Source organism: Colletotrichum chrysophilum (genome assembly GCF_026319265.1).
Source record: "Colletotrichum chrysophilum strain AFK26 chromosome Unknown scaffold_37, whole genome shotgun sequence".
In the NCBI taxonomy this organism is placed as follows: domain Eukaryota; kingdom Fungi; phylum Ascomycota; class Sordariomycetes; order Glomerellales; family Glomerellaceae; genus Colletotrichum; species Colletotrichum chrysophilum.
In genome coordinates this window covers 43,696-58,173 of record NW_026517324.1, presented here as the reverse complement: position 1 = coordinate 58,173, position 14,478 = coordinate 43,696, and the positions used below count along the sequence as shown (strand labels likewise).

The 14,478-nt window shown below is 55.9% G+C and overlaps 1 protein-coding gene across 1 annotated transcript; it reads left to right on the top strand.

The window, feature by feature from the left end:
- Positions 1-9,629: 9,629 nt before the first annotated feature.
- On the top strand, positions 9,630-12,078 carry COL26b_005441 (uncharacterized protein; the record flags this gene model as incomplete). Its single annotated transcript, XM_053178288.1, has 3 exons — positions 9,630-9,759; positions 9,785-9,988; positions 10,112-12,078. The coding sequence occupies 3 exons, from the start codon at positions 9,630-9,632 to the stop codon at positions 12,076-12,078; spliced, it is 2,301 nt and encodes a 766-aa protein (XP_053037690.1).
- Between the last annotated feature and the right edge of the window lie 2,400 nt (positions 12,079-14,478).

The window sequence follows — 14,478 nt, the reverse complement described above, 5'->3', positions numbered from 1 at the left end:
GTTGGCGTTGAGGGTGATTGCGCTGGCGGTTTTGGGCAGTCGGCCGACTGGCGTTTCCTCAAGGAGATGGAAGCGACAAAGTGTCGGTATCAGCAGTGGTGGAATCAAGTGCCGGAGAGACGCATGCGGTGAGGCTCGAGGTGTTTCCGTCATGGTGGATGCTTCACGACAACGGGCGACGGAGAGAGGCTTGGAGGTGACGAAACGAAATACGGTTATTCGTAGCGAGGGTCGAGGCCATCCAGGGATCAAGGGCACGACGGGTGCAAGTTTAAGCGCGATGGCGGTAGCAAAGGCAATGTGAATAAGGATTGAAACGGCGGACTGCAGAGGGCAGTTTCCTCCCTGTCAGTGCTCGACATGGAGCCCGCTCTTTTGCGCAGGTGCTGTGGTGGTGGTGGTAGTGCATGTGCAGGTGAGGGTGTGTGGGTGGTGTGTTTGCGCAAAGCACGAGCTCGCTCTGGCTCTGTCCGCAGGCGGGGTGCGGGAAGACGAGAGATGACGGTAGTGTCGAGGGAGTGGCAGAGGCGCGTGCCATGGCCATTGGACGGACATAAGACGCTGGACCAGGTTGGGAGGATGAGGATGGATAGTGATTCGAATGGTTGAGGCCGAGGCGAAGCCATGCTGTGTGGTGATGGTCGAGGCGGAAATGCCAGGGGGGGCCCTACTGCCCGGGACCTGCAGGACGGGACTCGATGAAGGAAAAAGAAAGCATAAGAGGGGGAAAATAGACCAGACGTTTGATGGGCCGTCGCCGGTCAGTCGCGGTGAAGGCTCTGCGTGCTCTGGGATCGGTGTAAGGATACGGTTGCTTCTCGCGGGCAGGCTGCAGCGTTGAAGGTGTGGGATAAGAAAGTGAAGATGAAAAATAAAAATAAAAATGAAGGGATTCACAGAAGATGACGACAACCTAAGGCCGGCGAATGGGGAGTGCATGGGAGGGAGCGATGGGCTGAGAGGGCTGAAAGACCAGGCAAGCCAAGGGGAGGAAGGTACGGACGGATACTGTACCTTCCCTCTGGCACCTCCTTCCTCGACTGCTGGCAGGCAGGCACACACCACACCGCCCCTGCCTAGGCCTAGGTACCTAGTGAGGTAAGGTAGGTGCAGAGCAGAGCAGAGAGCACCTTCCATTCCATTCCTGAGAAGGGCCCCCCATCCACAGTCTACAGATCATACCAAGCCCAGTCAGTACCTTAACCACCTACCTCACCTAGGTTAGCAGCCTCCATAGCACCTCAGCCAGAGCCTTGATTAGCGCGCCCACAGCGGCTATCCTGAGCCCATGTTTGCTCAGACTGGTCTGATGTCTAGCACATGCTGCCACTGTATTTGGACGACCTCGTGCCTCCCGTCCCCGTCCCGTCTCTGATAGCGCTCATGGCGCTCATGTCTGTGCGTGCTCTTCCCACGCTGCCACGGAAAGGCAGGTACCAACCTACGTACCCACCTCACCCGACCTTAGCCTTCCCGTGCCTGCCGTGGAAGGTGCGGTGCGGTGCCACTGGGTGCCTTCCTTACCTGCCAAAGCAAGGCGAGGACGGCAAGCAAGATGGGATCTTGCCAGGAAGGAGCCACAGAACCTCACCTGCCTCCTCCATCGTGCCTGTGCCTGCCTGGTAAACCGTAACCTGGGTAAGCCACACAACATGCTCAACCACACCACCAACTCTGCACTCTTACGCCTCCTCATGTCCCAAGGCTCTCTCTCTATGGCTGCATTGCAATGGACCATCTTCCCCTCACCTGCGGTGCAGACAGAAATTCCACTCTCGACTCGACTACCTCGCATTACCCTACAGGGCCAACGCCAACAACGCAACACCCACGAGAACCGCCGTCGACTGCTGCACCCTGCTTGCTGCTCACTGGTCGCCTGACCCTCGTCACCGCCAAAAGAAGTCCCGCAATTGCGTCCGTCTTCCTCATCACGGCCGTATCACCATCCTATTCCATCTCGGAAATCCTGTCATCACCATTCGATCCCTTCTGCACCTCTGCTGCCTCCAGGTGCCCTGTCACTCGCACCCTGCCTCGCCCTGTCTTCCACTAGCAAGTCTGGGCACCAATAACTCGCCTGGGGTACCCAGCCCACCTGGCCGATCTCTGGCAAGGGCCGACCCTGCACCACTCTGCTAGCCGTCGATCTACGAATAATCCCCTACGCACTCTGCCTCCTCTGCGCCTGGACCTCACGGAGAGGGGAGGTCAGACGCTCGAAATCACAAATCACGTCTGCTACGAAAGCAGAAAGTGGAAGGCAGAGTGCACAACACCAAAGCTTGCCTTACCTTACGCACTCAGCCATTACATTACATCCACTCCGCCTTGGACCGGCCACTTGGACAGACACACGGAGAACCGAGGTGGCTTTATCTGGGCGTGCGTGGGGGACACCACCACCCGCTTCTCACCCGCTCGCTCTCCTGGGCTTCGCTACCTACCTTACATACCAGCTACCTTACCTTAAGCTACCTACAGCCATCAAGTACCACCCTCGCTCAATTGGCTGCCTCTGCTCTGCTCTGCTCTGCTCACTCCCTCTCCCTCCCTCTGCCTTCTCCCTTCAACCCTCGCACTCGTCATTTTAGTCCAAACTCACAGCCTGCCCGATACAGATTGACCTAGTACATACTTCATACACTATCAGAGCAAGCCTACCACGCATATGCCATGGCAGCATGAAGATACGACCCATCCTCATCCATTCGCTCCATCACACAGACATCGGCCCCAAATACCATGTTTGGGCCCGCGAGGAACGCAGCAGCCACCTAGCGCTATCTCGAGACACACCGAGATGGTCCATTTCGATTGCGACTTCTCCTCTTAGGGCTGAAGGACTCGCTGCCTTGGCTTCCCTCACCATGTGAAATCCGCTAACCGGCCTCTGCCGTTGGCTTAAGCGGTGGCCGGTTCTGCTTGGTCGTTTTCCTTACCTGACCAGTCCGTCTACCATATCACCACCATACCTGACTTACGAGAACCACCGAATGCCTCGGACCTGGTTTCATGCCCTACTACAGATCAGGTGCCGCCATCGCCGCCAATCTCGTCATTCTTCCAATGACACTTCTTCCACTCCTCAGAGGGTGTGATCCTAGCATTTACCGCCGTCAACTGGAACTCCATTTGCGTGAGCATCTCGGATCTTGTCCCACCCAGCCTGCCGCCACAGCTATCCACACATGCTTGTACGTACACTCGCACGCAAATTCTGTCTTTGCATGCTGGGGAATGCCCAATTGCCCGTGCCGCTGGAGACACAGATGCGTTACCAGTCAACGCTACATTGTCTTCGTCTTCTGCCTCACCCCGCCTTTTCAACTGTCGCTTTCCGGTACTTTCTCCCTCGTCACTGAACACAAAGATTAGACAACGGTGGAAGTACCCGGCCAGACGAAAGCAGTGTGTTGCTGGGTTGTCTTCTCGCGCGGGAAAACTGATCGTTCGCTAAACTACTAACAAGTACTTCCACTGCGACATCTAAACACTGGTACTCGCTTGTACCGCAGTGAGTGGCTACACCAAACTTTCCGAGAAGACAGCACCCATATCAACACCATATTAAGCAGATTAAGCATGGCGAGTCCGGGTACTTTTCGCCGCTTCCAAACTGTCTACGTCGAATATAAGACTGCAACCGTTCCCCGGGTATCGTGGACGTTGAGCCATCCGTTGGCCGTCTGAGCACTAAAATCTCTTCGCCGAGACTAGCAATCGAAAATCAGATCTTTGAACACTTGTTGGAATCGATTCTTCCTCCCACCCCATCATTAACTGGTATCGGACGTCTGCCAAACACCCCGGCACGCCTGGGTTTCTGTCATCGGCCCATTCATTATATCCCAGTACGCGCCTCACGCAGGCATCAGTATTCACTTGCATCGAGCAATTCCCATCAACTCAAATACTCGTGCATCTGCCTCAGACACCAGTCTCACTCTTGGTGACTCTCCCCGATATCCACTAGGAACCGGCCGACGCCAGCGCACCCACATTGTTAGTCGACTAGATTTCATCTCAAGAGATCTCATCCAACAGGAGCAGAGAAACGAACAGTACGTCCGTGCCTGACATGACAGCGAGACACGGGCACTACGGATAAAAGTGAAGTTGACACGCAGCGGCAGACAGGAACAGACCCGTCTATTCCCGGACGAGACAGCGCGAGGACCACAAGCCTTGCCGAATCCGTGAGTCTTGAACTCTCTTTCTGGACACCCTCCACGTTCCCCCCTGCGAGCCAGGCCAAGTGCTGTGTCTGTTCAGCTGCGCCTGAAAGAATAGAAGCGTCGTGATTAAGAGGGGCAGCGGGCATCGTCGTCGACCGGCCTGAGAAATGCACTCAACGCAGCATGGCAGCCCGTGGCAACAAGTCCGCCATGCCATGCGCGAGACCCGTAACGACACCGCCGTTGGTCAAGCTTGAGCATCATCGGCGTCAGCGGCATTGCGACCTCGGTATCCGCACCATGCACTGGCATTGAGGAGGCTTGCTTGCCTCGGTGACGCCACGACTGGCCCCCAAGTGTGGGATCCTCTGCAGCTGGGTCATTGAGACTAGGCCGTTGTGGCCGTTCAGCTGCGCCGGGGGCCCTGCTCGGGCAGAAATGACGGGGATTCGATCTTGTTCAATTTCCCGGGTCGGGAAGATGCCAAGCTTTATTCTGGCTGTCCAACAGGCGTCGCCGCCTGGCTGCTTCCCGTCGATCATCCCGTCTCTGGTGCAGCAGTGTGCCTCATCCTGTTGGCTGCAAGGGGGTGTGGCCTATTGTGCGCGAGTGTCAACAGTCCACCCAAGGCAGAGGAAAGCCGGCTTGGGTCTTGGCTGGACAGGCATTTTGGGTACGCTCGATCAAGCTTTGGCTGGCTGGATGACTGGCAAAAGAGACAGAGGCAGATGCAGAGGCTCACCTGCGTCTTTTGCCCCATCGCCTGTCAGTCAGATGATGCTCTGCAATGTCAATCTGCGTCGATGGAATTGTCAAATCATTGACTTGACCCAGCGAAGCTCTTATTCACCAGCGAGGTTGCACCCGCGCTATTCTCCAGCGGGAGGATGAACCCACTGATCGCCACCGGGGCCGAGTGCCTCACCTGCACTATTAACATGTTGGGCTGACCAATTGGTAGTGATAGGACGCATCAAGAGAAAACCAACCTAACAAGACGGGGGGCCCAACAAACGAGACAGACCAGGGAAGGCAAGGCAAGGCAAGGCAAGGCAGGCCAGGGAAAGCTCCGAGATCAACCCCAGGCGGAAACCGAAACAGAAACAAGAAGAAGCAGGCACTCTTGCGGGGGCACCAGATACAGACCCAAACAGACAGGCTCACTCAAACTCGAAGAACAAGACCCTGGAAGAGAAACGGCGCCATTTCATCCTTGGCTTCTCTCTATTGATTTCAGAGTCTTTCATTTTTCTGGCGTTGCGGGTCAGTGCGTGCCGCATCCCATTTGCAACTGGGCTTCCATTCGCTGATCGTGACCAGAAGCAGACACAAGAAGAAGGAGGGAAATAAGCACGCAGTCGGGTGCGGTACAGTAGACAAGACGTCTGGCGCATCTAATATCTTTTGACAGCCCTTCTTCCCGTCGGGGATAATTTGCGGCCGCTCCACACCAGCATCAGAGATCGTCATTTGGCAGATGCGCCCCGGGAGGCCAAGTATCCGAGGCGAAACTGACGATTGATTGGACTTTGATTCCAACGACTTTTTCTTTCTAGCTGCCCTTGAGGTTGCGGGCTTGAGATCTCCATCGGCTTTCATCTCGGCCGCGAACAACGCCGGACGAACCCAACGCTCTCCGCAGGCTGTGTCTGCTGTTGGTTGCTGGGCGCTTGATTTGCGGTACCTGTCTCGTACTTTTCGCCATCTGCCAGAACACGAGCAGAAAAAAAAAAGAAGCGAAAGGCAGAAAAAGAGTGCTTCAGAGACACACCAGCTACATACACGAGAGACAAGCTCTACGCGCATCTCGGGATATCTTTGGTTGTATCAGATGTACGTCTCATCTTCACTTTCATGTGTACCGCGCTGTACCTGGTCACGTCCCTTGGTGCGGATCTCCCGGTCTCCTCTTTTTACTCAGGCCTACCTTACTTCCACCGGTCCCCATTTACGCGCCTAGGGTATTCGCACCCTTCTACTGCCCTCTTCAGCAAGGCAATTTTCCCTGTTGGGCACCGTCCTTCCCCCCATCCTCACATTGCATCCCGTGGGAACCCTGCTTGGGGGCTTCCTGACCTTGTCCGCAATGTTAACCTTACCACGCACGCTACGTACTGCTCTACGTCCACTGCATCATCCATTTCCCCTCACGTTCCCATCCCATCTCCATCTCCATCTCCATCTCCATCCCCATTTGTTCCCCAGTCGAAATGGAATGGCAAGACGAATATTTGTGGCACCCCGGGCATCAGTTGCAATGTTTTGTGGTGGCTTCTCTGTGATAGGTCTGCCGGTCTCGTGTACATGCACTCTCCTTGGTGTATGCACATCGTTGACAGGTCGGCCTGGTGCAAGGTTTGGAGGCGGACGGACGCATGCAAGGGTTCAGCCGGTCGGTAGTATCCAAGCCAGATCCAGTGACACTGGAGCACGCCGCTTGAGTCCCGATTGCACAGGCTACTGCCGCTCCCTCCTTGCCGTTAGACGTCCCCCGGTCCGCCCTAATTCTGGCCACATGCCATACGGCCATTCCCATCCCTCTTGTTCATCCCATCCCACCCACTTATTGGGCTCGCTGCAGCTGCTCACAAGAGCTATGGCCAATCACGCTAATCCATGGTTCGCAGACGTCGACACCGACAGCTTTCATCTCGCCATCCGTCCACGCCCATTCTCCAGCTTCAGACGCCCCCTTTCCTCACTCGCTCGCTGAAGCTCTTGCTTTTGGGCTCAAGCTTAAGCCCTGCCGTTGTACCTGGCTCAGTCAGTTGAGGTGCCAAGCATAGAGCAACCAGCCGGGCTGCCCACCCTCCTCCGCTCCTTGGCCTGTCGACTTACACGGCAATCTCGCGCCAGCAGGACTTCCGTGTGTGAAGTGTGAGTGACTAGGCCACCAACTCTGTACATATCTGGACGTATACGTACCGGGGGTGACAAGCATTGTCCCGGTACTGCGATTTTTGCTCTTTCCGCTGCGGTGCGTTGCCCATCACGGCGATCTCAAGTAAGTGCCATCCATTATTCCTTTTTTTTTCCCTCGTCTTGTCCTCACCCTTCCTCTTTTTTTTTTTTATTTTTTTTTTTTACCCTCACTCAAGTCGTTCTCCATGGATACCTAATCCTCCGTCTGGATTTTTGCGGCCCCCATCATTTGTCATTTCCCGCTTTCTCGCTGTCGGCCGTTGCCTTCTGCCCTGGCACGAACGACTAGTTCTTCTCCTTCAGTCTCCTTGCATGGGGGCCCCTCCATTGCTTCTGTCGCCTCCTAGAACGACCACCCCGTGTCCGGCCCATGAAGGGCACCGAACGCTCAAGTGCCTTTACGGTGTCCAAGTAGCGTGCCAAAGGTACACTTGAACATAGTGACAGCCCTGTTCCCTTGCCCACCACTAGCCCCTTCGGCCTTACATCCAAGTATCCCCAAACCCCATACCACCTTTGCCAGCTGAAGCGGTCCCACGTCCATCATCGTCTATGAGTACAGCCACTCAAAAACGCGCAGCATACCTCCAATGAGCGACTGACTACCGTTCCCCCACCCTTTCTCTTCAGATCAATGGAACCTTGCAGCTCATAAGACACCTGGAATCTCGCATCTCAACGGCGGCCTTATCCCTGCCTGGCACTGTCATCCTCTCTCCTCTCTACATCGAATACAACATAACCTTTCTCTCGATACTCACTCCATATTCCATACTCGTACGCCCCTCTCTCTCCCCTCACCTCCCATCCCCACAAATGTCATCCGGTCTTGGAGCCTTGCTTGGCCGTCTCCTCTTCCTCCACCACCAAAAGTCACCCGCAGCCTAGACTAACTGCACTTGCCAGGGCAGAAAACAGAGCCTTCTCTAAAAAGAAACGACGAGGGGTGATACCGTAAGGGAGGGCCGTCGGGAACCCCAGAGCGGAGCTATTGGTGCGTGAGCTCTCTGTTAGTGCGGCAAGCAGAGGAAAAGCAATATCCATCTTCGCAAGGTCCCTGTTCCTTCCGCGTGGATCTGCCCATCCGGACTTTTGTGTCTATCGCCACAGACTCGTCGTCGTCTATCCTACCTTGCGCTCATAACGCGTACCTGGGCCTGCAAGGAGAGACCGGAGCAACTTGCTATCTATCTGTCGACCTCTCCAAGAAATGCAACACCACTTCCCCGTGCCTCACCAACATTCCTCATCTACCTACTTCACCCCCGCAACAAAATCAGCGACACAGTCTGACTTTCTGAGTCTGCGTTTCTCCCTCTCGCCTCCCATCTCTTTCTCCCCTTCTATCATCATCCACATCTTCGGCATTGTCCACCGTTTCTGTTCATGCTCGTCTAATATCCTTGCGCACCACATCTCCACCGGCTCTGGTAGGCCTCGCAAGTTGCCTCTTCCTTTCATGCCAAAGGAAATGCAGTAGTACTGCGAGACCTTAGGCTTGTTTCCATTGAGGCCTGTTTCTAACTGCTGCGCCTTGGTTTTGCGAACAGGTTCGTTGCCAGTCTGCAGAACGAACGAACGAGGCACGGCCCAGCTCCACGGGTTCGGCATCGCGAACCACAGCAACTCGTTTGTCGACAACTCCGAGCCGTGATTGGGTCTACTTCTCGCGAACACCCTGGTCTCAACGGTTGAGTGCGTGATCCCCTCCCACTGCGCACACCAGCTGCAGGACCGCGAACTCCAGCAAGAATCCGATGCGGTTCGTGCTGCGAGCTCCCGTGTGGCCAGCAGTTCCCGCCAAGCAATGTCGACTCTGAATCTTTCGCAATTTGGCTAACTTGCATTCCAGGAAACCAGCCCTGGCACGAAGGCCTTTCAGTCGGTTACCACCGCGCTGGCATTTTTGGATTCTCCCGAAACTCCATTTCAGATTTCGGTTTGCAAGCACTCCAGCGACCAATGACAGGTGCATCGGTCTGAGTCTTTTGCACGCGTTATCCACCGTCAAAGACGTGGTACTGGTTTAAGATCGCCGCCTCTGAGCATTTTCTCAGCCTTCTCAGATCGCTCGTCTTCCCAACCTGCACTTTTCGTCTCTCTCAACCTGCTACTCAGCCGCAGCGACAACTTTGCTCCCTGGTTCCAGTCGCGTCAACCCTCCGAAGGCCAATACAGCCGATCTACCAGTTTCCTAGCGCCACTCGCCAGCTCGGAAACGCCATCCACATATCTGAGTACGGTGTCTCAAACCACTGCTGGCGGGAGAATCTCCTAAGACTGACTCGCCTCTATTAGGGATCCTCCCTTTCCTCGCACTTGGCCTTAATTTGGTAAACAAGACTGGGCTTCACTTTAATCACAGCAATCTCAAGACATATCTCTCCCTTTCTCCCTTTGTCCCTCGACGGTCCCACAAGGCCATAGTCTCCTCCTGTCGTTGCAACACCGCTCCCGAAACAGTGGTTTGCATTTTCCCGGCACCAGACCAGACATCTTTTCCCAAGTGCACCCTTCTCAACAGCTTGAATGTCTGCTGCGAAGTTTGAGTGTGCTTCCTACAAGCATTTCGAAGTGAGTCAGCCCATCACCAGAGCACGGAGCCGATCCGCCCCTGAGACGTTGCTGTTGGTCGCACGCAAGCTTGTTCTTGCCGACGGTATAGAAGTTTGAAAGACTGACAGCTCCTCTCTCCCTGAAGCAGCCCGACTTCCACCCCCAGAGGCCAATTATCATCGGTGAGGAAGGCCTCGACTCACCCGAGACGGTGACCCTCAAGTACGAAGAGGCGGTTGCGAGGGCAAACGGAGACCTTCGGGGTGATTCCCCGCCAGGTGGTCTCCTCCCCATGTCGCACTACGGGAAGCACCAGCCAGGCCCAATCCACGGTACGTTTTCTTCAAGCCAGTGAGCTGCATCAATCCTCCTGAGTTGATCTGGAGGAACGATTGTGTCGGCGGAGCTGGCCATCGAAATAGTGCAACTTAGCTGACATGATGTGATGTTCGCAGGGTACGACTCAGCTCGCGGATATGAGGAGGCGGCCTACCAGCCGTATGGCGCGCAAAACTATCCCGCCCAGCATGGCGGCGCGGCTCAACTCACAGCGGCTCAGATGAACCAAGGAGCATTCGCAGCCAACAATGCGGTTGCACCATACATGGGAGTCGGCAGTGTCGACTTGTCTGTGGCCTCATTTCAGCCTTCCACTGGTGGCGCCGGCACGAAAGTGCTGGTAAAGGTCTCTTCGGCGTATGATCTGCTTGCGATGGCACCTTACTACTTTCTCGTTTTCGGAACGAAGAAGGTCCCAGCAGATCCCATTCAGGACCCTCAAGACAACGGCAGCTTGTTGACTGTCTCGGCGGATGCGCCGCCTTTTGTGATCACCGGCTGCCCCAACGAGAACGTGCCAGTCTCGCTGGTGATTGAGACGGAAAACCATGAGCACTTCCAGAGTGCGCCGGTGGGCCAGTTTGTATATCACGAAGCACCCCTTGGAGGTCCAGGTGCTAGCTCAGAAGTCATCACGAGGAAGGTCTCCAAGTCACCTGAGCAACAACATCAGTCACCCAGGTCAGCAAGCACACAGCTAGGCAACGAGTCCGCTACAAATACCTACGACTTCGCGACAGCTCCGCAACAGCCCACGCAGTCTCCCTATGGAAGCAACTTTCCGCAAGACAGCAACAACACCAACATGCTCAGCGCATACCGTACCAACTCCTTCACGGATCAGCATTATCCGCGCGCCGTGCCGCCGCCATTGCGACCACCGATGGCCGGCTGGCAGGCGTACGGCCGAACACCGGGTCCACCCATTACGCACACACAGATTTCGCGCCCTAGCTTGACTCCCCTTCCCATGCCTTCCGCTACGACCCCCCAGCTCGTGCGAACCAGCTCTATTCCCAGCTCCCCCGGTGGAGGACAGGGATCAGGATATAGCCACTGGGGCTCGTACTCCAACAAGGCTGTGTTGAAAATCATGGGAAAGCTCGACAGCATGGCCGTGGATTGGTCTCCAGAGGAATGGTCCAACCGGAGACGTATCGTTATGTTCAGCAAGAAGCAGTCGGGCTCGACACTAACGGCGAGCTTCAGGGCCGTCAATGTCAATGAACGGCCGCCCAACAGCATTTGCATCAGCTGCATTTGGTGGGCCGAGAAGAACGAATGCTACGTCACATCCGTCGACACCATCTATCTGCTTGAGCAGCTGGTCGTGGCTCCAGCAAGATTCACTGTCGAGGAGAAGAACCGCATTCGTCGTAACTTGGAAGGTTTCCGCCCCTTGACGGTCAGCAAGGCCAAGGCGGACTCGGAGGAGTTCTTCAAGATCATCATGGCTTTCCCGAACCCGAAGCCGAGAAACATCGAGAAGGATGTGAAGGTGTTCCCTTGGAAGATTCTGGAGTCGGCTCTCAAGAAGATCATTGGCAAATACAGCGCCAGTCCGTCATCGACGCTTCCCGCATCTCACCTGTTGACACCTACTCCCGTCAGTGCTTATCCGCCGCTGCCGACCCCGCCAGCTCCAACAGTTGCATCGGACCATATCAGCGCTTATGGTGTTCCATCGCAGGTGCACCATGAGGCTTTGACATCACCGCGCTCGATCACAGGCAGCACCCACAGTTGGCCGACTTACTCAACAGGACCGCCGCGGACACTGTCGCCTGCGCTTACAGCCGTCTCCCCGCGTCAGTCCGGTCTACGTTTGGCGGCACCTCTCCCAGCTGTCACCGGCTATGATAGCCGATCGATGACTGCTGGCTCATACGGCAGCGGCCTGCATACCCCGATTGGAAACCAGCACACGCCTCCACCAGCTCCCGGCCGATGGGACACTGCGATACCTGCCATGCACGCTCCCACGACGTACGCGGAGCAGTACCAGTCCATGACTTCGCACCATGCCCCAAGCCATCAAGTCTATGGTGGTGTCGGGTACGGGGACGGGGCGCAACGGGCATGAAGCCGCGAGGCCCATGGTCGGGAGGAGAGGGCATTGCCGTGGACCAAGTGAGCGACAGCTCTAGAGACGAGAGAGGTGGCGTGCTTCTGCCTCGTGTCTCCTGAGGCGCAAGCGTGATAGCCTGGTATGAGAGGATCCCGCCAGGGTTCTTGGGAGTGAGTCACTATTACTGCTACTGGGGTGTGGCATCAAGACTGGATGGTAGCCGCGCGTGGACGAGGCAAGGGGACAAGAGGAGGACGGACAAGAAGCTCAGATGGAAGAGGAGGTCTCGAGAGACGTCGTTGGAGCGAAGTCGTACGTCGTCGACTTGATTGGGAGGGCATTTGGCACCCTGGACGGCATGGGCTGCAACGCAACGAGAGGAACAGAAACGAGTTACACTGCGGCCAAAGACAATGAGGGTGTGGTGGTGGGACACTGCGGTAGGGGGTAGGGGGTCCACGGGTTCCACCCCGATCTCCCCTCCGGTGTCGTCCTGTGTTTTCGGTGTGGATGGGTGGGTCCCGAGGGGCTGTCAGGTGTTGTGGCGCAGACCAATCGACTCTCCCGAACGGCGTCCACCTTTCCCGAAATAGACGGTCAACGCCCCGCTTTGGCCGGCCGATGTGCCAGCCCCACTCCCCCGAACATGAACGGCGGCCTTGTGGACATGGGAGATGCCACTTTCTCCGACGCAGCATCCCTCTTCGCCTTCCATATCCCATCTCTGTCGTCTGCACGAAAACTTTAGTTTGGGGAGGCGGGGTCTCTCCAAGGTTGACGGTTTGCGTCTGCAGCTTCTCGCATCGACTTCAACCCCCCCGGAACATACTCACCGCCATCTTCAACCACACACGCTCTGGACTGGATTCTCCATCACTCTGCGTGACACCTCGACTGGGCTTATCGCGACCGACCACCTTCATCTGCACCTCGATAACGCGCATTCGATCCCAAGCCCGCGATACAGCTTCTGATTGGCTGCAGTATTCGTGCATGATGGGTTGGGGGTGTATCTGGTGATCGTCTCTTGGAGGGGTAGCCTGCATCCGTCCGGCCTGCATGACGTACATCATCTGCGTCAAGGACCTTTCAAACCGACACCGCGCCAAAGCCGCCTGCCTCTAGCACCAGATAACTCCCGTTCTACGCCGTGTGTCGCCTGAGAGCACCCCCAAGTCAACTTGTTTCCGACCACTCGCTTGCCTTCCCGCCATGCCTTTTCGGCCGTGCATTGGCGTACCCGTATGCTTGTCGATGGACCCAAGGGCTCACCCGGACCATTCACATGAGGTGTTGAGCTTTATGTTGACACCCATCTTCAAGTCGGTTGCAGGTCGAGAACGATCTCGTCGCGGGGTCAACACGAAGCGCCAGGCCGCCGAACAGTGAATAACGTAGGTCGGAGCAAACAACCACACCCATCAACTGAGAAGAATCTACCTTGGCATGTTGTTGCTTTACGAACGCGGGTGGCGCGGCTCACTTTATTCTGGCGCAGCTGTTCCGACCCTCCATCTCCAACTCCAGCTCCATGCTTGAGCGACGCTCTCGACCTCGAGATCGACACTACCGGGGCGCGAGCTGATGCACCTCCCGACAAGGACACTCTCGACGACGCGTATGATGATGGCTCGTCTTTCTTGGCACCTACTTCCCACACCAACCAACCTCTCTGCCCTCCACGTCCGCCCATCCTCGTTTCAGAACTTACCACAGCCGGCGAGCTGCTTTCTTCGTCAATAGAGGGATACACTGGCGTTTTAAACCCGGACCATTCGGTGATAGACTTGGCTGCATGGCGCGAATCTTTACCCTACACAATCACTCGTTACCACCTTAGACGCCAACTCAAATCGACTCGCTCTCCAACATTACCACCTTCCTAGCTCTCGCGGCCCCGTAGTCGTACCATTATCGGCATACCCACGGCATTTCGTGAAACCCTACATCGCTTATCGACACTACCCTTCGGCAATCTCATAACTGCGCAACTATCATCGCTAACTACATCGCGTCACTCACTTAAACCCCTCGACCATCGCACCACATAACCCCCATACAACGATCTTCTCTGCACCATTCGCTCTCTCCTTCTTTCTCGATACATTTCATACCAATCTTGCATTCATCTTGGCTTTTGATTATTTTGTGTTTTTCAAGCGGATGCTCTGGTGAGCACACCGCCGGCGTGTTTCGGGGACCGGTGATAGAATCGGGGTAACCTCTGGATAGGGTCATGTAAGAGGGGAAGGTCTCCCCTCAGGTACAGGTACAGGTACAGGAACACGGACATAGGTACAGGTACGGCACGGTACGGATCGGCGGTTTCGGGACATGGGATACGGGGCTACAACATCTGGTGGGCTGCACATAGCATTATACCCTTCGCTTTTGCTTTTACCGGCTTGGGAATTG